This window comes from Rhea pennata, chromosome 10 (genome assembly GCF_028389875.1).
Source record: "Rhea pennata isolate bPtePen1 chromosome 10, bPtePen1.pri, whole genome shotgun sequence".
Classification (NCBI taxonomy): Eukaryota; Metazoa; Chordata; class Aves; order Rheiformes; family Rheidae; genus Rhea; species Rhea pennata.
In genome coordinates this window covers 7,956,899-7,979,961 of record NC_084672.1, presented here as the reverse complement: position 1 = coordinate 7,979,961, position 23,063 = coordinate 7,956,899, and the positions used below count along the sequence as shown (strand labels likewise).

Sequence of the window (23,063 nt, the reverse complement as noted above, 5' to 3'; positions counted from 1 at the left end):
CAGAACTGGAGAGCGTTCACCGATGCCCTGAGCCCTTTTTATTTAAGTCGTGCAGAGGGGAGCCAGCCCAGGGGGTGCTGCAGACCCCCGGGTGCGCCAGGCGCGCTGCGCCGGACGCGCACCCGCAGGCAGGAGGCAAGGTAGCGCCAGGGAGCTTAGCAGCAGGAACAGGCGGGTTTTAGGACCCGGGGGAGCCCAACGGCCTCGCCACGCCCCTTCACCGCCTTCCTCTCCTTCGATTGGCCGCGCCGCTCGGCTCGGGCCCGCCCCCCTCCCCATGCGCCGCGCCGCAGGGGGCGGGGCGGAGAGGCCGTCCCGGCGCGCGTCACGGGCTCGGCGCTCCCTGAGTGGCGGCGGCCGGCCCCGCCCCCGCCCCCGGGTTCCACGCGAGGCGCGTTCCACCCGCCGGTACATTGTATCCAGGCAGCGCGCGGGGCCGGGCCGGCGCGGGTGGGGCGCGGCCGCGGAGCGCAGCGCGCGTGGGCCGGTGAGTGCCCGCGGGCCGCGGCCCTGCGCAGCGGCGGGGCGGGGGGGAGCCGCTCCACGGCAAGCCCGCGGCGGCGGCGGCCCACGGAGCGAGGCGCGGCGGCGGCGGCGCTCGGCCCTCCGCGGGGGCGCACGGCGCGGGGAGGGAGGCGGCCGCGGCGGGAGCAGTGGGAGCCAGGGCTGCGCTGTGCCTGGCCCCAACACGCGCCTCCCGTGGGGAGTTCCCACGCGCCGGGACGCGGGGTTTGTTGCGGAGAGAGGAGGTGAGTTATTTTTCAAAAACAAAACAAAAACAAAAAAAAACCCCGAAACGGTTTGCCAGGCGGGGAGCAGCGGAGCAAAGCGCCCGCGTGGGTCCCCTTTCCCCGGGGCGCCCGGCTGCACCGCGAGCAGGGCCGGTCGCCGCACTGCAAGGGGAAGAGATATACTATAAATATATAGCTATAAAGCGCCGTGTTTTCCCGTGGGCGGGCCCAGCGTGCTGTCCGGATAACTGGCTCTGTCGCTTGTCCTGCGATTTGGCAGCGCCGTGTTTCCTACGCAGCTTTTCACCTGCTTAGAAAGCTGCCGCTGAAATGCTGAGGGAGGCAAAGGGCTGCTGCTCTTGAAAATCAAAAAGCTGCCGTTCGTGTATCTAGAATAGGAAAGGAAAGCATCGCTGCTCCTCTTGTGGTGTGTGTGTTCCTCAAAAATTGTGTCTGTGGTTTAATGGATGCGACTTCCAAAGTGTTTGTGATAAAGTGAGTTGGAGAAACCTTTTCAGAAGCATGTTTTATATATATATATATATATATATATATATATATATATATATATATAAAAGTGACTGATCTGAGCTGACAGAGGAAAAATAGTTCCCCATTACTTTGTTGCCCTTACAGGCCCCTTTAGATTTCAAAGCTTACTAGCAGAGATGTTTTTTTCCTCCCCTTATTTATTTATTTGCAATGCACCCACTTTCACTCCTAGGCTGCTTGTTTGATTGTTGTTTTCTTTTCTCACTCTCTCCTTTTTTTTTTTTTTTTTTTTTTTTTTTTTAAGACTTGGCAGAAGCTCTGCTCTCGAAGTCTTCTGTCCTCAGCCTTTCATAAGGAGGCACCTACATGGTATCCTTCCTACCTTTCCTGCGGAGAACCCCAGCTTCATAATTCACACTTGTTTCTCATCGCCCCCCCCCCCCCCGAGCCTCTGCATGTCTTCTCTTGTGATCTGCAGGAGTGACTTGCTTGGTCAGTGTGTCATGGGCCATAATCTTTGTAATCCTTTCTCCAAATATATTTCTTTCTCCCCAGGACAGATCCAGAGTGGTGAGAACAACAAATGACTCTCTCTAACCTTTAAACTATGTAAACCTTACTTCTCCTCTCCCTCCTTCCTGTGTCTTGTGACACCTTGTTTTTGTTGAACCCACCTTAGGAAGGACCTGATGCGTTTTGTAATACAACCCGCGCATTTTGGGTGGAGGCCGGCTGCTGCTATTAACACAGCTGTGTTATTCATTGCTCTCCCAGTAACAGCCCTTTCAGAGTAGTGTAAAAGAGGTCCCAGGGACTCTTGTGCTCTCCCTTTTCTCTGCCCCTCTCCCAAAGGATCTTTTTAACTGGATGGGAGCCTTGCTGGGGCCTCTCCACTTCCGTTGTCTTGTGTGCTACCTCCCGTCAAGTCTTATCTGAAAACACATTTTTGTCTCTTTTGTGACTCTAACCATCTGCTCTGGTTTATCTCTGTGATAGGAGTATATTCAACAAAGTGCTTAGGGAAGAGGCATGGTGGAAGTTTGCTTTGCAGAGGGAAGTTTTGGTGTGGCACAGAATTCTTAGGGCTAAAACCAGTGAAATTCGTGATGTAGACTACAGGAGACTTTTAAGTAGCTACAGCATTGGGGAACTTAAACTTCTGGTCCTTTTTTGTTCATTTTTGAGCACCAAGTCTTTTGGGATTATCATCTGCAGTCCCTCAGCCCTGATCACGTGTGCGAGTTGTCCCCTGGGATCGCCACGCGTGCTGTGTTTGCGGCAGGTGTAAGGAACTTGAGCAGCGAGGCTGGCACCATGTTTCTGATGTGGTTTCAAAGAAGAGAGGCGGCCAGTTGAAAGCCTTATGATTGAAGGAGCTGGGCAAATGAAACTTGTGAGGACAAACAGCTTGGGAACAGATGACAAGCGGCTGCATGACACACACTCTGAATGTGTGAAAATGAGTGTGCGTGGGGGTTTGTAACATGTGATGTGGTTACCCCAATGCTGGAGGGGTGCTGGATACGATCCTGGGTAGTCAAGGACAAGAATGGAGTGTGTGTGTATGGATATATATGTGTGTGTGAATTATGATACTGTTTTTGTCCCTGCAGTGGTAACCATCATCTCCCCAAAGCCTACAGGATTTCAGGTAACAGCCGGAGGAAGCTTTAGATGGTGTGGATGAGCTGCGTGAGTGGAACAGGAAGGGCAAGATATGACCGTTTGCAGAGATGGAAGAGCAGAGGCAGCTGTGAGATGGCAGGGAAGTGCAGAAGCGGTGTCGCGGCCTCAGGCGGCAGGAGGTAGAGCGGGATGGGCAGAGAGTGTCTGTGTCAGTGCCAGCCGCTGGCACTCTGCGTCTGTGGAAGGTTTGAAGAAGTAGTGTCAGCACTTGTCCTGAGATGTAGATTAACTTCTGCCTTTTATAGACTGTAATTGAATTGCAGTCAATGTAGCCGGCCTGGCTTAAAACATTGGCTGCTGGAGTGCCGCCTAGAAAGTGTTTAGCTGTAACAAGTCCCCCCGGGTCCCCTGACGTGACCTTAACCACCATCACATCACTCTGTCTTTGTCGATCAGCTTTATAGCCCCTCAGTGGCAGTTAGCATCACTCCAGCCAGTAAGGGCTGCTCTGTCTTACCCCCCACCCTCACTCAAGCCTGGGAGTGTTGCATATCCCATAAACACTATCTGCTTGTTGACTGTTCGATTATGCAAAGTCTACCAGCTTTATGTGATAAACTGCCAGATTGTGGTGAGGCACATTTCTTACTGTAGCACACTAGAGATCACTCTGGTTTGCTTGTGATGCGTGCATAGATGCTCAGGACAGCCTGGGCTGCTGCAGTGCTTCTGCTGTGATCCAGTAACTTGCAAGCTGAGTACCCCATTTGATGCTGTGTTAGCTGAAATTCAAAGATCAGAGATTGGTATTGCTGATACTCCTTCTAGCCAGAGCCAGAGGGCAATGAGTAATGCCCTCTCTTGCAGCCTAGGGCCTGTAAATATCTGTCAATGGTTTAAAATCTAGCTGGGAACAGCTGTCCTCCATGTCCAGCAACATCACTGGCTAATCAGTTATGGAGGTGTGAGGGCCTCCCGCCTCCACAGCTGTGCGTGGCGTACTGAACTCCGGCCAGAACTGTGAACCAGCTCCTGCTAATTGAACTTGGCAGTTGTGCCAAGATCTCCTGCCTGGCACAAGAGCAGGGAGAATTGACCAAAACACCAGGTTAACTGGCCAGGCTCAGAATTTAAATCCTGCCCTGGCAGCAGGGAGACAGACCTGTTTGGTATGAACGTGTGCAGCAGGGCCTCCGATTAGTCTGACCATCTGAGCTCTCAGCTTTGTTAGCCTCAGCGCTGGGAGCTGGGTACAGTGTGTGAAGAGAGAGTGGGAGGATCTGAATAGGCTTTACGGAGTCAGCAACTGCAGTGGTTATTCTGGCATTAATTTGACATATACCACATATCCTATAAACTCTCCCTGGGAAGTGGCGTGTGGTTCCGCTTGTCTGTATTTGAAGTACTGAAGGCCTTTCCCCTTTACAGTATATTAGCAAGCTGGCTTGCTTGAAAGGGACTTTATCCTGCCCAGATGGAGTTGGGATAGATACTGTGATCAAGTAGATTGTTTCCATTTCGGAGCCTTTTGGAGTATAATCTGGGAGACGGGGGACTGAAAACTTGCTAGCCTCCTCTGCAGTCCTGCGTACATTTTGCAAACCCGCTGTGATTGATGTAGCAGAATGGAATTTATTCACTGGTGAGCTGGAGGGCAGGCTGGGAGGACAAAACCCTGCAGCAGCCTCTGAAATGAATCATGGGCTCTGAAAAGATCTGCTGGGGCTAAGGCGTAGTGATGAAAAGCTATTGTCTGGAGCCTGAACTCTAAAAGCGTTATTTATCCGGATTTGGATAGTGGTGGTGGGAGGGTGTGGTATTCCCAGGAACTGCAAAGCCAGCATGCTTAGGGACGAGCAGGAGCTTTATTTGATTGCCTCACAGGCGGCTTAAGAAGCTTGATGGAGTAATTCAGCTGTGGAGTAGCAAGTCCAGTATCTTCTTTACAAATAAAACTGCATCTATTGCATGCAAAGCAAATTTCCTGCAGATACTTTTATTTTAGCTGGAACGCAGCCTCCTTTGGCTCAGTTTAGTTTGTTTCTTATAGATTTAAGTCACTATTGCCCCTTTTACCAGTGCTTCTGCAAGATGGAACAAGAAGCTAGCTAACTGGTACAGCTTTGAAATACTGCTTTTGATTTTTGTTGTAAGTGGCATTCAGTAGATTTTTGTGGTGCCTTTGGGCTCAGAGTGGGGCATAAGGCTAGAGGGGAGGGAAATTGGGTACTGCTGAGAATGGGATGTGAAACAGTGATGGACAGACCAAGTTTCTGAGGTCAGATTTGCTTGAGTAAGCATGCTGAAGATCAGATCTGTGCCCAGACCTTCTTCAGACTATCTGATCTCCTGGAGCCTACAGAATTGGGCTTGGAAAACCTCCCAGTTTCTGTCTGAGCCAACAGAGCAGCCTTTCACGTGGTCTCTCTGTTTTTGCTGTAGGAAGTATAGAACAGACTAGAAAATGAGAAAATAATGGGAGAAGAAATGGTAATGGATGCTTTCTGCTCAAAAAGGTTGGGACAGCATTGGAAATTCTGGGTTTGGGGGCTGAGGTGTGATTAACTACCTTTTCTTTGCTTGCCTATTTGCAAATACAATGAAAGGACAGTTTGTCAGGAAGGCCAAATCCAACTGTGTTGCAGATGTACCCACTGATTCAAGGCCGAGTTACGTTGCCTGAATCGCAGAATGAAAAATCACAATTGCGTTTCCACTACATTAGTCATCCTGTCAAAAAGAGGTATGAATTTGAACGATACAGGCAAACCACTGAACTCGATGGAGCTGCAGGAGAGTACCGTTTTCTGTTAGAGAGCGAAGTCTGCCACGAGGCACTTGGTAGGTGTGAATAGAGCCCAGAGTAGCGAGCATGTCCAAGGGAAGGTGTAACGAAGGTCTTCGCTGCTTGCTTGGCAGCAGCCCATCAAGTGCTGTGTTATACTAAGTGCCAGCTGCTATTTTTACTCCTTTCATCTCAAACACCCTTTAGAAAAAGGGCATTATTAGCACTGGGCATTTCTGACAGATTTCTCTGAGCTGGGTGCCTGGTAGTCCACTGTGTGGCCCTGCCTAGCAGGTATATGAAAAGGAACAAGCTCAGATTTGCTCCTTCCTTTTCCTTATTTTCTGTCTCCCTTGCCCACCGTTTTTCTCTGTTTTCTGTTGTTTGTTTCCCCTTTTGAAGCTTGAGCTGTGTCTTTGAGCAGGTGAGTACCTGCATGGGATCGAGCTCCCTTGACCTTCGCTTGAGGACTCGCTTTCCTCACTTCTGAAACGCAGCTTTATCCAGGTGTGTGTTTGGCAGTGTGCTGTCACACTGCTGTGTCCTGAACAGCTTCACAGAAAAACTCCTTCCTGACAAAAGGAAATAGTGGGTGAGTTTTCAGGTTTCTAGAATGCTACTCTGCATAGTAAGAAGGGGAATTGACTGTTCTATGTGAGTAATTTTGTCCTGGGATAGCATGGCTGGCCAAAGCGCCAGGCATTGGAGGCACACAAAGGCATTTGAAAGCACAAATATTTTGTGATGAGTAAGTGGGGAGCTACTAAATAGGTAGAGAATTTATCCCACTGCTTCCAGAAGCTGAACTTTGTCTATGTTCAAGGTGGCATTTCACCCCAAAGCGCCAAATACTGTAAAACCAGAGAGAAAAAATGATTTTTACACCTCACTGTGAAAGCAGCAGCCCTGATGGACCACTTGAGGCAGGTCAGCCACCTGTTCCAAACAGAAGCAATAGGTCATAGCCTGGTCCAGCACGTATGTGGAGGGGACGTGTGGCTGACTGCCGTGGGAACCAGGTCTGCCAAGGTCTTGTGCCTTTGCAGCCCCAGCAGCCGTGGAGCTGCTCTCCCACTTCCCGTCTCTGGGGCAGAGCTTCCCCGGGAGGGGGAGGGACAAAGCAGTGGGGATGGATGGTCATGGCTTGTAGTTGTTATTCCTTTGACTGCGCAGAAGTTGTCTTTGGCTTGTCAGGAGAGAGCTAGCCAGCATGCCTGCGGCCAGCCATGTCTGGCATTTCCTTGGCAGCCGTTTTGTGCCGATCTGGTTGATGTGAACATACCGATTTATTGTATTTGTATGCAGGAGAATAAGTCTCCCCTCTTCTCCTTAATGCTCCCCAGATCTGAGAGGTCACGTGGATGGATGAAAGAATAAGACCCAGATTAAAAAAGATTCTTCAGGAACCTTCACATGATGGTGCTGTTTATATCATGTCCCAGCCTGGTGCACGTGAATAGGTGGTAACTGTTGTCCTTGTTCCTCTGCAGGCTCTGTATTGAGAGCATCAACTATAGCTCCCATGTGGCAGGAGAAACAGAAACAGCTAGAATGAATCGGAGTAAATCAAAAAAAGTATACGATGGGAGCTCTCCTGGGCCCAAAGTCTTTGATCTCAAAATCACATGGTTAGCATTTAAATTCTAATAAAAGCCTCTAGCAGAGAGCACACAGTGTCCTATGCATAAATTGCAGCAGTCAGAAGAAATGGAGCCTTGTGGGGAGAACGGTGGCTTTCTAGCCTGCGCTCCTGCATGAACAGTTTCTTCTAGAGCTTCTAAACTGAGCCTATGGCAAACCTTACAGCTTATTTATTTACTTTAATAATTCTCAGTTGTGTGGGGCAGAAAGAAACTGTGTTTTGCTTGCTGCTTCTTGTAAAGTCTGATTGGCAAGCAAGTAGCAGCTTCAGTTCATGAGATTTGGGGTCTTTGTTGCTGTTCAGACAACCGTTATGGTCTTGAGAGAACAACTCTAAATGCAGTGCAGTTTTGCACTTCTAAGTAGAAATGGTTCTTGAACCCCAAAGTCCCACTAGGGAACGCATTATTCACTCTTAGGTATTGTTCTCTTAAAATTAAGTAGCATCTTGACTGTCCAATTAGGGAACAAATGTGGCACCGCACAAGTTAGCGGGCCAACTATAGAGCCCATATGGGGAAGCCAAAGTCAGCTCTCAGGTTGTGGAGAGCTTGGCCAGACCAGCTGTGAATTCCCTGCAGCTGGTGAATGAAACTAGAGGAACCTGGATAGCCTACTGGTTTAAGGATGGGGTGGGACAGGGGAACCAAGCCTACCTAAGCAAACAGTACATATATCAACAGTGCTTCTAAGCTGTCCTCTCATGTGCAGTTTTCCTGTGACTGGAGACCAGGGGCTGATCTGGCTTCTAAGGGCTGCCTGGATTTTTCTGAGAGATACTAGAATATTTCCTGGGGTGGTTCTAAATTATCTGTACTAGCTGCCTAAAGCAGAGCTTACAAAATGGCAACTTGCAGGCCCACAGGAGACAGCCTTTTGCTAGGGCAATGGGTTGTAGGAGCAAAAACTGTTCAGATGAGAGAACTGTGGCCATTGTTTGAGTGGGGAATTTGGCCAGCTCTGTGGTTTTGCTTTCTCCCCTTGTTCTTTTTGCCAGCTTTGTCCTGTCCAGAGCCTGCTGAGGCATTTTCTTTATAAGCTGAGATCAGAGGGGTCTTTTCTCCCTAAGCCAAGTTTTCCTTCTCCTATGTTGCTGTCTTCCACACGTGGATGAGTGGAAGGATTTTTCAAAGCTTCCTTATCTAGCTGTGCTGGAAAAATCCTGTCTTTCCTAGAGCTGCCATACAAAGGCTGCAGAGAGCCAGGAGAATATTATAGCTAGCAGAAAACATTGGAAAGCTGTCAAAAAGCTGATGCCCTTATGCCCTCATCCATATGGAATAAGAGTTATCATCCTCCTCTGCATGCAATAAGATACTCTAAAAAACTATACAGTAGATACTTATTTTTTTTTTTTAGTAACAGCCTTTCAGAGGAAAAAAAATGACTACAGCATGCAGAAATCCAAGACCCACTTTGTTCAGGTCATGCCTTCTGCTATTCAAGTTGACGCGCCTATTCTGGTGACAGCTTCCTGCGTGATGGCAGATGCAGCTGTGAGCTCAGATAACCCCTTGAGCTGTTGCAGAGCAGGTGGGAGCTTGGAAAGAGACACTGACAGGTTTCTTTGTGTAAAATATTCCTCCTTTTGAGTGGTTCTGGTTTTTCTCTTTAGTTCAGTAGCTGAATAAGGGAAAGCAGGAATGTGGTAGAAGCCAAATTCTGTTCTACATGCAGCTGCTTCTGAGAAGTGCCTAAGAGTACGTGTCATACATCCGGCCCTGTTCATCACTGCAGTTAAATATTGCTTAAATTTAAGCTACTTTTGTGCACGTTATGTAAAGTATAGAGGCTTCTGAGGTGCAGAAGGCTACGAATCGTGCAAGAAATCCATGAGATAAAATAGCTCCTGTCTGCAGTTCCTGTTCATCTGATATGTGTAGGATGATGCCAAAGTTTCTGGTAGATGGTGAAATGTCAGGGTAGGAGGGTAGGTAGAGGGAAGAATCAATCCGTATTTCTTTCCTTCTTGTGTCCAGCTCCAGCAGGATTCAAGAAGTAGACAAATTACACTGGTTGCCCTCAAAATAAGCTTTGGGGGAATTTGGGGAAAAATACAGGGCAGGCCTTACTGGTGAGATGGCTGCACACCTGAGTTCAGAGGCTGCCTTAGTTTCAGTTTGCTGATGTGCTTAGCCTGGGTGATCTGTGACCGGTGAGGGCTAGTGTCCCTTGAGGCCAGGGAGTCAAGTAAGGGGGAGCGACCAGGTCCTCTGCAGCCCTCCAGCTCCGGGCTGTTCTGGGGACCAGCAGTGCCCGCAGTGGGACCTCTGCGGCTTGGCCAGCAGTCCTCGTGGGGACTCCCTGCGCGTTTCCTGGATGCTGTCCAATACTGATTGGATAGAAATACTATTTGGTACTCACTGCCCTGGGCAAGATGTTTGATGTTAGATGTTTGAGTTCGTGTTTGCACTTTTTTTTTTTTTTTTTTTTAATAATCACAGCAGCTCTGCTGTAGCTTTCATATAGGCATTTTTCATTTCTAAATGACGTGCCCCTTCCATTCTGAGTAGCAGCTTTTCTATTCTTAGTCTCAGAAAAAAAATGATGCTGCCTTGCTGTAATCTTTTGTTTGTTTCCCTTGCTGTCCTATATAAATTGCTTAATTTTCTGTGGATAAGCAAATCAAAGGTTAATGTTGAATACCTGACCTGAGCTGTGAGCATAAAAAGCAATAGCACTGGCAGGATGGTTTCTGAGGTTGTAGGCACAGGAATCTAAATCGATAGCTTTTAGCAGACTCATAAATGTTTCATTTGTATTCCTCAGTTCAGCATTAGAGAGCTTTGACACAGGAATCCATATAATCTCTTAAATTAGTGCTGTCCCTGAGCTGCGTGTAGATTCAGGAAGCTGTTCTCTTCAGCTCATGTCAGAGAGCAGCAGAGCTGCTCGGTAGTGGCATTTTCCTTCCCGTTTTGGAGCCCTGATTACACACAGCCACTAATCACAAGTGAAACGAGTTTGGCAGCCTCAGCCGCGGGCTGTAGGGCTGTCGGCGGGGAAGGGCTGTCGGCAGGGAAGGCGCGCACGCGTCAAATCGGAATATCCGCGGCAGTGCCGCTGGCCGGCTCGGAGGGCCGGGGGCTCCGGGCTCGGCGGCGGGTGCGGGAACCGCCGGGACGAGGCGGCGTCCGGGTGCGCGCGGCGAGCTCGGCCTCCGCGCTTTCCCGCTGCCGGGCCGGGGTGGGGGGAAGCCGCGTGATCTCGGCTCTCCCGGCGGAGATGGAGACGAGGACGGGACTGAGCCATCGCCCTGTGCGTGTGGGGAAACCCTGGGGGATGCAGCGAGGGGGAAAGACCCTAGCAAAACCTCAGGCTGCAAAAAACAAGCTAGAAAGAAAGAAAGAAAGGAAAAAAAAAAAAAACTTCCCCAGCTCTATCTGTTTTGTTAATTAATGATTTCTAAGGGATTACGTGGCTGGAGCGGTGACCGGGGAGGGGGTTGAGCCCCGGTCGGGGGCAGCCCTGTGTCTCTGGCCTGAAAAGCAGAACTGTGTGCGCGCGTTTTTGGCAGGGAGGGGATGGAAAGGGAAGGAAAAAGCACAGCGTTGGGTGAGAGAGGGGAGGTCTGACGGAGCCCGATGCTGTTTCTCAAGCAGTCCTTTTTTTCCCCCCATAAATTGGGCTGACTTTCCCCGGCTTAGAGCTGCCGTCACTGAAAACTGGATGCCGCCCAGCGCGGCGCCCGCCGTGGCGGAGGGGCTTTGCTTCGCTCTGCTCGCTCTCACGCGGTCCCTTTGCTGGAGGCCTGGCGGGCCGAGCCCCGGCGCGGGGCGACGTCGGGGTGCCAGCTGAGAGCGGGGCGCTGGCGCCGGCTTCCCGCGGAGGTAAGGATGGACTGCTAGAGAGACGGTTTTGTGTATTTAAATGTGCAAACTGAAGCTTTCCTTCTGTTCTCCGTGTTGCGCCTGATAGATTGGCTCGGACGCTTTGTGCTTTCTGCGTTTAATAGTCAGACTTGTTTTTTTATTTTTTTTTTTCCTGAATATACCTTAGTGTTTAACTTTGAATAATCACGCTCCTCATTTACATCTCAGGCTCCTTCCAGCCCCCTGCTTTTGAAAGACTCTTTCAAAACTCAGGACAGTTGTGCTACCAATTACTCCAGTACAGACCCTGTGCTGTAAGAGGGGGCTGCATGCATATCCATCTGTCTACTTTAGTTACACAGGAAAAAGAACGGGCTGGCTAAAATATTTTAGAGCAAGCAGCTTAGAGTCTGTCATCTAAACTCTGCTTATTTGGTCTAAAGGCTTTTTGTTCCACGGGTGTGAATAGGTATGAGGCAGTGCTTAAATGAAATAGAAGTTAATACAGTATTTGCTTCTGCCTGTATGTTTAAAAAGCATGAGTTAACTCTTGTCTTACTCTCTGATGTGAGTCTGTACTGCAAAGTGGTTGTCACATGAAGTGTCTGATCAGATTTACCAACCAAAACTACAATTTAAAACGTTTGGCTTCTGCTAGTAGCTACGTATTCCCTAAATAAAAGTAGTAACAATTGCCTTTCTTAAACCTGCAATGATCTTCATGCACTTAGAAGCCAAACGTGATTTCTGCTGAGCCAAGAACAGATCAGTGCCCTTTATTCTGGAAGGACTGCTCTCTCAATGCTGTTTTCTAAGGAAAAGCAACTCATCTGCGGTTTGCCAATACCCTCTAGGGGCTGTTGAGACAATTTACCAGCAAGTTTGGGTTTTGATTGCTTCACTTTGTTGCTTCATTGCTGAAACCAAAGTGCAGAATTTCCTCCCCCACCTTCCCCTTTCCACCCTACTCAACCTAAGCTAAACTGTAGGAGGATATGAGGGTCCTTAAGCAGAAATAGCACAGGCCCTGCAAGTCAGGGTGCAGGAGCAGTGGCAAAGTGCGGAGGGGTCCAGTGCTGAGGTATCAGCTGGTGTTTTATGTTACAGGTGTGCTGACTGTTTGTCAGGGGCAGGTAACAAATGCATACTTTCTGCTGCTGGCTCAGTGCCCCGCATCAGTGAGAAAAAGAAAATAATTAGATATTTTCTGTTTGTTTCTCCACAGGCAATAACTCTGTCATCATGTCAGTCAGTGTCCATGAGAACCGTAAATCCCGGACTAGCACCGGCTCCATGAACATCCTGCTTTTTCACAAAGCTTCTCACCCAGACTGTGTCTTGTCCCATCTGAACACCCTCCGGAAGCACTGCATGTTCACCGATGTCACCCTTTGGGCAGGAGACAGGTCGTTCCCATGCCATCGGGCAGTGCTGGCTGCCTCCAGCAGATACTTTGAAGCCATGTTTAGCAATGGCCTCCGTGAGAGCCTGGACGATGAGGTGAATTTCCATGACAGTCTGCACCCAGAGGTGCTCGAGCTGCTGCTGGACTTTGCTTACTCCTCTCGGATCATCATTAATGAGGAAAATGCAGAGTCCCTTCTGGAGGCTGGAGACATGCTTCAGTTCCATGATGTCCGAGACGCGGCAGCTGAGTTCCTGGAGAAGAACCTCTACCCTTCTAACTGTCTGGGCATGATGCTGCTCTCGGATGCTCATCAGTGCCGGAGGCTCTATGAACTCTCCTGGAGGATGTGCCTGGTCAACTTTGAAACTGTTCGCAAGAGTGAGGATTTCAACAACCTTTCCAAGGACACTCTTCTGGACCTTATCTCCAGTGATGAGTTGGAAATTGAGGATGAAGAAAAGGTCTTCAAGGCTGTCATGCAGTGGGTAAAATACAATCTGGATGAGCGGAAGGCTTATCTCCCAGAGCTTCTGAGGAACGTTCGCCTGGCCTTACTTCCTTCTGAATGCCTCAAGAAAGCCTTGGCTTGTGAGGACTTGATCATGGTCGATGAAAGGAACAAACTTGTCTTGGATGAAGCTATTCAGTGCAAGAAAAAGATCCTCCAGAATGATGGAGTGGTCATAAGCCCCTGTGCCAGGCCTCGCAAAGCTGGACACACCTTGCTGATCCTGGGAGGACAGACCTTCATGTGTGATAAGATCTACCAAGTGGATCACAAAGCAAAGGAAATTATCCCCAAAGCAGACCTGCCAAGTCCACGGAAAGAGTTTAGTGCCTGTGCCATTGGCTGCAAAGTATATATCACTGGAGGTAGGGGCTCAGAGAACGGCGTCTCCAAAGACGTATGGGTGTACGACACTGTTCACGAGGAGTGGTCAAAAGCTGCCCCAATGTTAATAGCTCGTTTTGGACATGGCTCAGCTGAATTGGAGAACTGCCTGTATGTGGTTGGTGGACACACTGCAGTAGCTGGGGTCTTTCCTGCATCACCTTCTGTTTCTTTGAAGCAAGTAGAGAAATATGATCCCACATCCAACAAATGGATGATGGTGGCCCCTTTGAGAGACGGAGTGAGCAATGCTGCTGTGGTAAGTGCCAGGCTCAAGCTTTTTGTCTTTGGTGGGACCAGCATTCACCGAGACATGGTATCCAAAGTCCAGTGCTATGATCCGGTTGAGAATCGGTGGACAATCAAAGCAGAATGCCCACAGCCCTGGCGCTACACTGCGGCTGCTGTCCTGGGCAGCCAGATTTTCATCATGGGGGGAGACACAGAGTTCACGGCAGCATCTGCCTACCGCTTTGACTGTGAAATGGACCAGTGGACACGCATCGGGGATATGACAGCCAAGCGCATGTCGTGCCATGCTTTGGCTTCGGGAAATAAACTCTACGTGGTAGGGGGCTACTTTGGGACTCAGAGGTGCAAAACACTGGACTGCTATGACCCGACGTCAGACACCTGGAACTGTATCACAACAGTGCCTTATTCGCTCATCCCCACAGCTTTTGTCAGCACCTGGAAGCATTTGCCATCGTGAAGGTTAGGGCTATGGGGCTAGTATCCAGGAATACAATAAGGTAAGGGTCTCTTCTGCTAAAATTGAAACTTGTCTTGCCTCAAATGTGTCTCCACACCATGCTGAAGCCAAGGTTCCAGTTTGTTCACTTTTTATAAGAACGGTACATTTGAAGGTGAGAGAGAGGTAGCACCAGAAGAGAATGATCAGTTCTGCTCACTCCCTGCTTTTTGTGGTTTCAAGATGATATACTCAATAACTTAAGAGATACTTGGCTATATAGCTGCCTAGATGGTTGCAAGCAGACCGCAGCTCCTTTGCCCTCATTCTGAGCTGGCTGGATGTGCCAGACTCCATCTTTCTATCTGCATTATAATAACACTGTGTCTAATAACTGCTGTGTGCAAGTGGGTATGGGAGAGCAGATCTGTGCGTGCCAACTCACATGGGTATGACCTCAGAGTATATCCTGTCCCCATGTGGTGGAGGGAGGTGCAGTTTAAGATTTCTAAATGCACTTACATTTGAGATCTGGAAGATACTTGGGCAGCAAGTGGTTTGGAAAAAATCTCACTAGTTCTTGTGTATTGGGGTGATCGGTTTGGTGCTGATGAATATGTAGGCAAGCGACCCTTGGGATACTGGAGGATCCTACATCTCTTTTTGAGCTGTGTATTTACATTTCAGTGGGTAGGAGAAGAAGAGAGTTTAGAAGCCACAGTGCAGTTTTTGGTCCTGGTGTTTATTTAGCATCCAAACTGTTGCTTGTTAAATCAGAACTTCTGAGACTTCTGGGTGAGACATGAGTGGGAGAAAAGAGGTTTTGCAACCAGAAGAAGAATGTGTTTCAAGGTGTGTGAGAACAAGATTAGTGGAAACTCATGATATCCTGTCTCATTCTGGTGCTCTGGTTGTTGCTTGATCAGGAAAAGTGCTGTTGCAAAGCAACAGGACAGGGACAGGAGGCCTGGTAATTGGTTCCTCCTCTCTCCTCCCCAGTGGGATCTTTAGTTGCCCATCTGGTTCTGATTTTGCTCCACTTAGGCTTGCACATCTTGATCTGTCTGTGCCAAAATGCAGCTGGCCAAGGAAAGGCAGAAAACTGAAGTTGCATTGTGGAAACAGCTATTGATATGGGCACTTGGATAGCATCATCTTTGCATGAAATCCGTAACTCTTCTACATCGGGCTGCAGGTTTCACAGTGCTGGCAATCCATGCAGCCCTACTCTGGTGGTTGGAGAGTAACTACCAGCTAACAGGAGGAGTCTGGAAGCCCTGGCATATGTGGGCAGAGTAGACAAGCTTCTCTTAAGGTTTTATGTGGGAGATTGGACTGCGGTGAGAAAAGGTCGTCTATATCTTCACCACAATCCACTTCACTTAATACGAGGAAGAAAGAATGCTGCCCAAACCTTCTAACACCCTCTCTTCCCTGCTTCAAACTTAGTATGGTTGGTGTGCCTGGGAGTCACGAAGCAGGCTGAAATTTTTGCAGTGGTCTGGCATTTTCCAGTGATTGATCTTTTTTGATGCCAGCAGCGAACAGAGGAGGATCTCCTTGCACCTCTACTGCACGTTTGACCAACATGACCACATGGTTTTCTCAGGCACTTGATGTGTGGTGGGGGAAAGCACCCTAAGCAATACGCTGGATCACAGTGAGGGCACAGTAAGGGTGGAAAGGGTTAATACGAGATTTCTCTGAGCCGTTCCAGCACTAGAAGATAATGGCCTTTCCAAATTCTCCTTCTCAGGCGTTGCCTAGCATCTGTCACAGTGGCTCAGTAATCTAATTAACTGCCACTCAGCTATTAAATATTGCAGCAGGGAGTGTGAGGACTCCATCATTTTCAGCTCAGGTCAATGAGGCCTCCCCTTAAGAGCCATCCTAGAGCTGAAAATTAATTTTCTCTGGTAGCAGATGTGTCTGAATATTAAAGCTCAATGCCAGCCACGCCACTGGGAATAGGAATAGGGAATATTTTGAGGTGAGAGTCGATTCTCAGCCACCGAATAAAAGTTAGTCTCCAAAAATACACAGCTGTTACGTTCTTCTCTTCTCTTCTCTTTTTCCTGTGTACTGTTTTTTAGTTGCCCAAACCTAATAAACAGCTTTGTGGGGAATACGTAGATATTTTCTCCTGTAGTCTGGAGCCTGACACAAGCACAAGAGAACTAGGAACTCCTATCTACCAACCTGCAAATAAAGCTGGTGAAAAGTCACTGTATGAAGGTTTTATGTGCTTTTTGGCTTTATTTCCACTCTTCAGTTAAAAGAAGTATTTAAAATATACATGAGTTCTTGCCAGAGAGAATGCTTCTTCATTTCATTTTTATAGAGTTGTTTTTTTTAAAAAAAACACTAAGTTTATTGTTACGGCCTCAGCCACTGACAGCTCCTTAAATCAGAGCACTGACACTAGCAAGCAAAAGCCAGGTCTGAATGTCTCTGACCTGCACGCGTAGCCCAGGCTGTGCCAGTGAGCTCCTGCATGCTCACCTTGGCTTTGCAGAGGGAGAGGCTCTGGGTGCCCATCCTTGCTGCACACATGCCCAGCCCAGCTCTGAAATTTAGAGTAATGGGCTATAGGGTGTCATGACTGCTCCGTTGTTCTGCGGTGGTTGTGCCAAGGACACAACCTGTGCCAAGGTTTGGCCACAGGGCGCGAGGTTCTGCAACTCCCCTTGGTCGCTGTGGGCTCCTCCTTCCAGGACAGGCAGCCAGGAGGCAGGTTGGCAAGCTGTGCTCCCCACTGATCTTCTCTGCTGGGAGATTTTTGGAGGAGGTAGCTGAGCTCTTTGTCAGCTGCATACCTGTTGCTAATCCTATGGGGAATGCCCCTGTGCTGGTGCTACTCTGTCAGAGCAAGCCAGACAGCTAGGGAAAGGCCTGGGCAGTTGCACTGTAGGTAATAATACTTTGAACCTTTGGGGAGGTGAAAGAAAAACCTTTCTCACCTATAAACTAGTGAGGTTGCATTCATACAGGCTCTGAAATCTAAATAACACGTCCCTGAAAAATGTTGTTCATAAAACATCAAGCCTACTTTTCGTTTAAAGCATAAAACTGATCAGCTGGAAACATTTCCTGTGGGGCTGGCCTTTACCCATCCCAGCTGGAGCCCAGGCCAGCCTTGCGTCAGCACACCTTTCGGCAGGAGTCCCGGTGCTCCTGCCAAGAATGCAGGGTGACATTAATTTAGTGCGTATTGCCAGCAGTAATTCCAGGGATCAAGCATGCTTAGCAGTTTAAGAAGTGAAAACCTAGCCTCTTCCACCACGTGGCTCTGAAGCTTGTGTGCCTCCAGTGATCAGCAGCCTGTGAAGTAACTGCAGCTTTTTTTTTGGTGCTGCCCCGGGCAAAGCAGGCCTGGGGCCTTCCTCTGCTCTGCTGAGCTTTCCGAGGACACCCACTCAAACACCTTCTCTAACTGTGCAAACACGTCACTGGCCTCTACCCTCGTTTAATGCATAAAGTTTGACTAAAGCTAGTGCTTAACTCTGATGAAGATGCACGACAGAACTGGCTGAGCCTGCTTTAGGGTTCCCACAGGAATTACAGCATGAGGAGGGAAATGGTTACAAAAGGGAAATGCAACACCAAACAGTCTGCTAATAAAGACGCTCTGTGTTTTTATAAACATAAGCAAGATCCAACCAGGAGCTTGGGGACCGGTGCTGGGTGGTCTGTTCTGTCCCAAACAGGCTAGTATCAAAGCCCCAGAGGTGACAATTGATGTGGATAGTTTTGCATCTCCCACAAGGTAATTTCAGGCTATACCAGGAGGCTTGTCTCCAAAGAGAAAGTGAATTCTCCAGAATATCTGTCCCCTATGACGCTCTCATTTTTGTTGATCCTAAGGGCAAGAGTCAAAAACGGGCTTGAGCCAGAGGGAGAGAGAAAGAATTTTTTAGCTGGTGGTGAGAGCAGTTGCCTGAGAAGAGGAAGGCACTGATTGCATGGTGCTGCTCCTATGCTATTTAACTAAAACAGAAATACACACTGGAACAACTTCAGAGGAGGAGACTGGGAAAGAGATAAACTTGCTGCAGCATGTGCAGGAGTCAGGTGTGTTAAGCATCATCCCAGGACAAGGAGGGGGGGGGTTCATCTCTGCCCTAGGTTGGACAGATAGGGGATTTGGGCACAGGCTTCCTGGAGATACAAAAAGGAGGTGTCTTTCCTTCCTCTTGGCACCCAGCTCAGGATCTGAAGTGAAGCTACCAGTTGAGAGCCAGGGAAGATTAAGTGAAGGGGGGGAGTAGCTGCATCCCTCTGCTTTGGCTCCCAAGCTGTGAACACTGCCCTGGAGTTGAGACGTCTCTGCTCCCATCTTGACCCAAACCCCGTAGTGGTTAGCACAATGACTTGAGGCACAGGAGATGTGGGCTCCCATTCTTGCAGTGCCTCATTTAGCCCCAGGGCTTGAAGTGCCCAGGGAAGTGCCAGAACCACTAGGTTACTGCCTATTTAGTGATAGCCGTAGCTCAGACTGTCTGGTTACAGCTCTTTCCTTTCATCTGAACACCTAAGCGGGCCTCTGTGCACACTCGCAGCAGCTGCCTACCTTCTCGCTGGGCTGCAGGAACAGGCTCTGGGTCACCAGCTCGCTCACCAGTGTGGTGGTACTGCAGAGCTGCACAGCTCCAGCAGTGGACACTCCCAGGGCCTGCCAACCCCCAGCAGGACCCTCCTTGCAGGAGGGCTCTAGAGATCTGAGATTGGTGGCCAAATTACAGCTTAGACATTTATTCCTGGGTCTCCCACATCTGAGAGCAAGGAGGCTATTTCATGTCTTTCACCTTAGTCCTTTTGGTGGGTTTGGCTCCCGCAAAGTCTCTGCTGTGGCATGAGCACTTCATGCCTGCCCCAAGTGGACACTGCAGTACTGATCGGGTGAGGTTGCGGCTGGGCGGTGGCCTTGCAGCTGCTGTGGCACCTAAAACTGAACTTTAGCCCCACAGTTTCTATGAGTATTTAGGTGACGTGCCATGCCCAGTGCTATATTCATCTGCCAGGCTGCGGTCACAATAAAGTCGGATCTGTTCAATGACTCTTTTCCTGATGATTTAATTGCGCCTTAGATAACAAGCCATTTACAAATAGGATTTTACTGCTCCCTGGTTTGGCTTTTGTTCCGTGCGGAGCAGAGCTTGGTCAGTTTTTTACCTTACAGGAAGCTACAAGCTTTTGCTGCTGGGCATCGCTCCTGGCTCTGTCCGTATCTGCCCTGGAGAACCCATTTGCCAGCCATACATCTTCCCTCTCCAAACCCACGGATGCCTGTAAACATTATTCAAGACTTGACTGCTTAAAAAAACCTCAAGATAATCTCCTATCATCGCCTAAATGCTGTAACTAACCTGCTTACTGTTGGGCTAGGTGCTGGAAACTTGTTATAACCTTGTTGCTGTTGCCGATGGTTTCTGTCGGTGGCTCCTACGGAAACCGATTTGCATGTGCATAATAGCAAAGCAGGATAAACAGGGACTGCAGTTTTGCCACTGCTCTTTAGAAGCAGCTGTTGGTCTCTGAAGCCAGTTTATCAAGCAGCATTTGAAGGGAGTGGCTGGCCTGAGGAGTAAAGTCAATGAAAATCAGGCTTTTCCTAACCCTGGGCAGATGAAAACATGCAGTCTGAGCGCTGGCCCCAGACTGTATTAATCAACCCCTTGGAAACTTCATTTGTGCAGATCGTTTTGGAGGAACTGGTGGAAAATGAGAAAAAGTCGGGCGTTTATTGGACTGTTCAAACTTTTGTCCCCTCCTCCCCACCATGAAGAAACCTGAAACTTGAGTTCCCTCAGCGTTTCACGCCCATGTCATTTCTCCTGAGGTTTCCTCCCAAGCCCTCCTGGCTCTCTGCAGCATGGAGCCGCTGAAAGCCATCCCCCGCTGAGCTCCCACTCTCTCGCCTCCTCTGCAAAAACAAAACATATCCCAAAACCAACATAAACCAGCAGCTTTCTACCTCCACCCATCCTTGGTGGTGGTGGTGGTAGCCTGGGGGCTCAGTAGCTGCTGACACACAAAGTCTTTTGGTTGCAGCTCTCCAGGCATGGGAGCACCTGAGTGCCGCAACACGGGTATTAATCAGCTTTCTCTTTTCCTCCCCAGATACCAGAATCGCATTCATTTCCCTTTCTGTCTGCCAGAGTCGATGCAGTGACTGAGTCCCCTCCTGTCCTGCCCAGCACTACTCCAAGGAGCTACTTGCATCCCTTCCCCGGCACTGGGAATGGGGTGGGGGCAAAGCCGTCTTGCAACCAAACCAGTGCTGCAGAGGCCACTGAGCCGGCGTCGGAGCAGAGGACAGCGAGCTGGGCTGAGCCAGGAGCCCGGGCTGGGGCTTGGAGGCAGGGGTGTGATGATGACATGGGGGTTGGTGGCCACCACATGGCCCCTGGTGCAGAGCAGGAGCTGGGCTGGGCAAACCCAGCTCAGAGACGATCGGGCCAAGGGACGCCGCTCCGGTGGGCACTGGGACCTGGTCTGTGTCCTAGGAGGACTTAGCATGGGGATCCTATTAGGTGCTTTTTGTGTTGTTATTGGGGAAGAAGAGGGTTGAGAGATTTTAGGCTTTTTGAAGGCAGTGAACTTGCCATTGGTGATGCAGTGGCTCCAATGCAATGACATGGCATTGGTGATGTTCGGGTGACTTGGAAGGGATATTTTTTTAAAAAAGAAAGATTGGGGGGGGAGTGAATTGGAGCAGGGCACTGTATTTTTTTTCAGGGGGGAGGGGGGATGAGGCCAAGGGAGGAGATGAGAGCAGCGGGTGTTGACGTGGCACCTGGCTCTCTCCGGGGTGGGTGCCCACAGAGGCTGCTGCTCCCCGAGAGGAGCGGCCTGGGAAACGCCGACCTGTGGGAGCTTTGAGCGGCGAAACTAGGCAGATGCCTTTTGTTTTGCACTTTGCAATTTTTTTATTCCTTTCCCTCTCCCCCGCCTCCCCTCGCCGCAGCTGGCCGCCTTTGGTCGGAGGCCCGGCAGCTCCCTGTGCTCGGCTGCCGTGGCTCTGTTAACGTGCCCGAATCCCGCTAGCCAAGCCAAGATGGTTCACCCGATAAAGCTCACTGTGTGTTCGGAGCAGGTCTCCTGCGGTTCCCTGCTGCACTCTCCCAATGGCACGTGAGTAAGGGTGATCTTAGGAAAACGAGCAGGAACCTCACCGCACGCCCAGGTCTGCTGCACAAGGGCCTCCAAGGGGAGCCGAGCTTCACTGCAGGAGCATCACCAAGCTGGCATGGCACCCCGTGGCAAGGTGGATTGGTGGACACCCTCCTTTTCCATGCACTGCTCAGGCCCCATCTCCATCTCACCCTGGCAAGCCATGAGTGTTGCTGGCCCTAATTCGCTCCTGCTGGGTTCTTCTGTAGGAGACAACGAGCTCTCCGCATCGCAGCTGCGGCAGGCTGACCGTGCCCTCCGGCTGCTGACTCTGTTTGAGTTTCTACACCCGATAGTTACCAGTCTGAGTCATGTGAGCTGAGGACAGGGGTTGTGGATTATGGGTGTCCACGCTGGGAAGCGGCTCCTTGCCGGCCTCTTTCACGCTGCGCCTCGCCGCGTTGCTCGGGAATGGCAATCCCAGCGTTCCTGCAGATGCTCCAAGCTTGCCTTTCTCCAGTGGCTTAGGTTAATCTGCAGCCTGGCCAGCTGCATGATGCAATGCATTGAAAATCCTTGACGTTGCCTCAGATAACAAAGGCCTTTTCGAGCCAGAAGTGCCCATCGCTGCCAGGAAGAAAGCACTTCCTGCACAGCCCTTCTGCGATGCTCTGAATGACATTTATTTACATTTTGTAGGGTTTTTTTTTTTTCCAGCTGCCTGCAAACTTTAATAAAAATGATGATCTGGGAAACCATTTGTGTGTTTTTCACATGAGTCTTCTCTTCATTCTTAAGCAAGCTGGATTTAAGTATAATAACAGGGCCGAGGAGTAATGATAGGTTTGGCACTTGATGGGGCGGTTCACAAACAACCTCCTTTTGCAAACAGCCTCGCCGTAATTACTGTTGCTTCAGAGCTTGGGAAACTGAGGCACAGTGTTAAAAGTGCCTCGTCCAAGATTAGTGGCACAGCTGGGAATAAAAGCCCAGGGCTCCTAGCGTTGGTTCAAAGGAGCTGAACTTCCATCTGGTGATACACCAAGTGTGTCTCTTCCCATTCTTGCTCTGGTCGAAGTTGTGAGCGCAAGGCTATTAGGATGCATCATAGAAGGTTTGACTGTGACCTTGTAAAACCGATACCTACCAGATAGGTGGAGGGGCCCCAACCGAGACACAACCCTACTTCTGCAGAGCAAGCCAGTGATTTATACCAGAGAAGAATTTGTACTTCTGTTTTCCTTATATGCCTGCAGTTGGCTCCCGAGGAAGGGGGATCCCGACAGGCTAGAAAAGCTTCCCAGCTGTGTCGCCTGTTCACGGTCCTCCTCCGTGTGTGTCCCAAAACAACTTTCCAAATTTATATTTTTTATATTTCTCCTAGCAGGGACTTACAGGATTAGGCAGCTTCCTAAGGGAGTTCTGGGTGGTGGCTCAAAGGGACTTAGCGCCAGCATTTCTCAGCTGTAAAGAAGGCTGAGGACGTCTCTCAGCCCCCCGCAGGGAGCCGGGTGGGTAGCTGAGTTAGTTGATATTAGCAGAACAGATACTTAGGTAAGGATCCATGGAAAAAGCTCATAAAAGAGCCCTTTGGGAGCCCAATTCAGAGCCTAAAAATTACTATTTGATGAGAGGGAGAGTGAAAAAGAGACAGAGCATGAGAATAAAAGCCCTTTCAGTCTTGTTAGTTCAGATTTTATATGGGACTCTGGGGCTTTAAAAACAAGATTGCGAGGATTTGCGACTGGATAGCTTTGCTATGAGCCATGCAAAAGAAGTGCTCTTTTGTATTTATTCTGGAGCTTGCCTGAAAGACAATTCAAAAGCAATCACCAGCTGCTGTGACAGCAGCAACCTGTTGCTAGGGAATTA

General features: G+C 49.5%; 1 protein-coding gene across 3 annotated transcripts; it reads left to right on the top strand.

Moving 5' to 3' along the window:
• Positions 1-439: 439 nt before the first annotated feature.
• KLHL25 (kelch like family member 25) lies at positions 440-21,949 on the top strand. 3 transcript variants are annotated; one of them, XM_062583793.1, is made up of 3 exons: positions 440-487; positions 12,313-14,139; positions 20,199-21,949. In XM_062583793.1, the coding sequence occupies exon 2, from the start codon at positions 12,330-12,332 to the stop codon at positions 14,097-14,099; it is 1,770 nt and encodes a 589-aa protein (XP_062439777.1). In that variant the 5' UTR covers positions 440-487; positions 12,313-12,329; the 3' UTR covers positions 14,100-14,139; positions 20,199-21,949. The 3 variants fall into 3 exon arrangements, with proteins under 3 accessions (XP_062439777.1, XP_062439775.1, XP_062439776.1); XM_062583791.1 differs by lacking the exon at positions 440-487 and adding an exon at positions 650-749; XM_062583792.1 differs by lacking the exon at positions 440-487 and adding an exon at positions 10,949-11,105.
• The last annotated feature ends 1,114 nt before the right edge of the window (positions 21,950-23,063 follow it).

Coding starts and splice junctions, on each gene's coding strand:
- KLHL25 (XM_062583793.1), top strand. CDS start 12,330: ATGTCAGTCAGTGTCCATGAGAACCGTAAATCCCGGACTAGCACCGGC.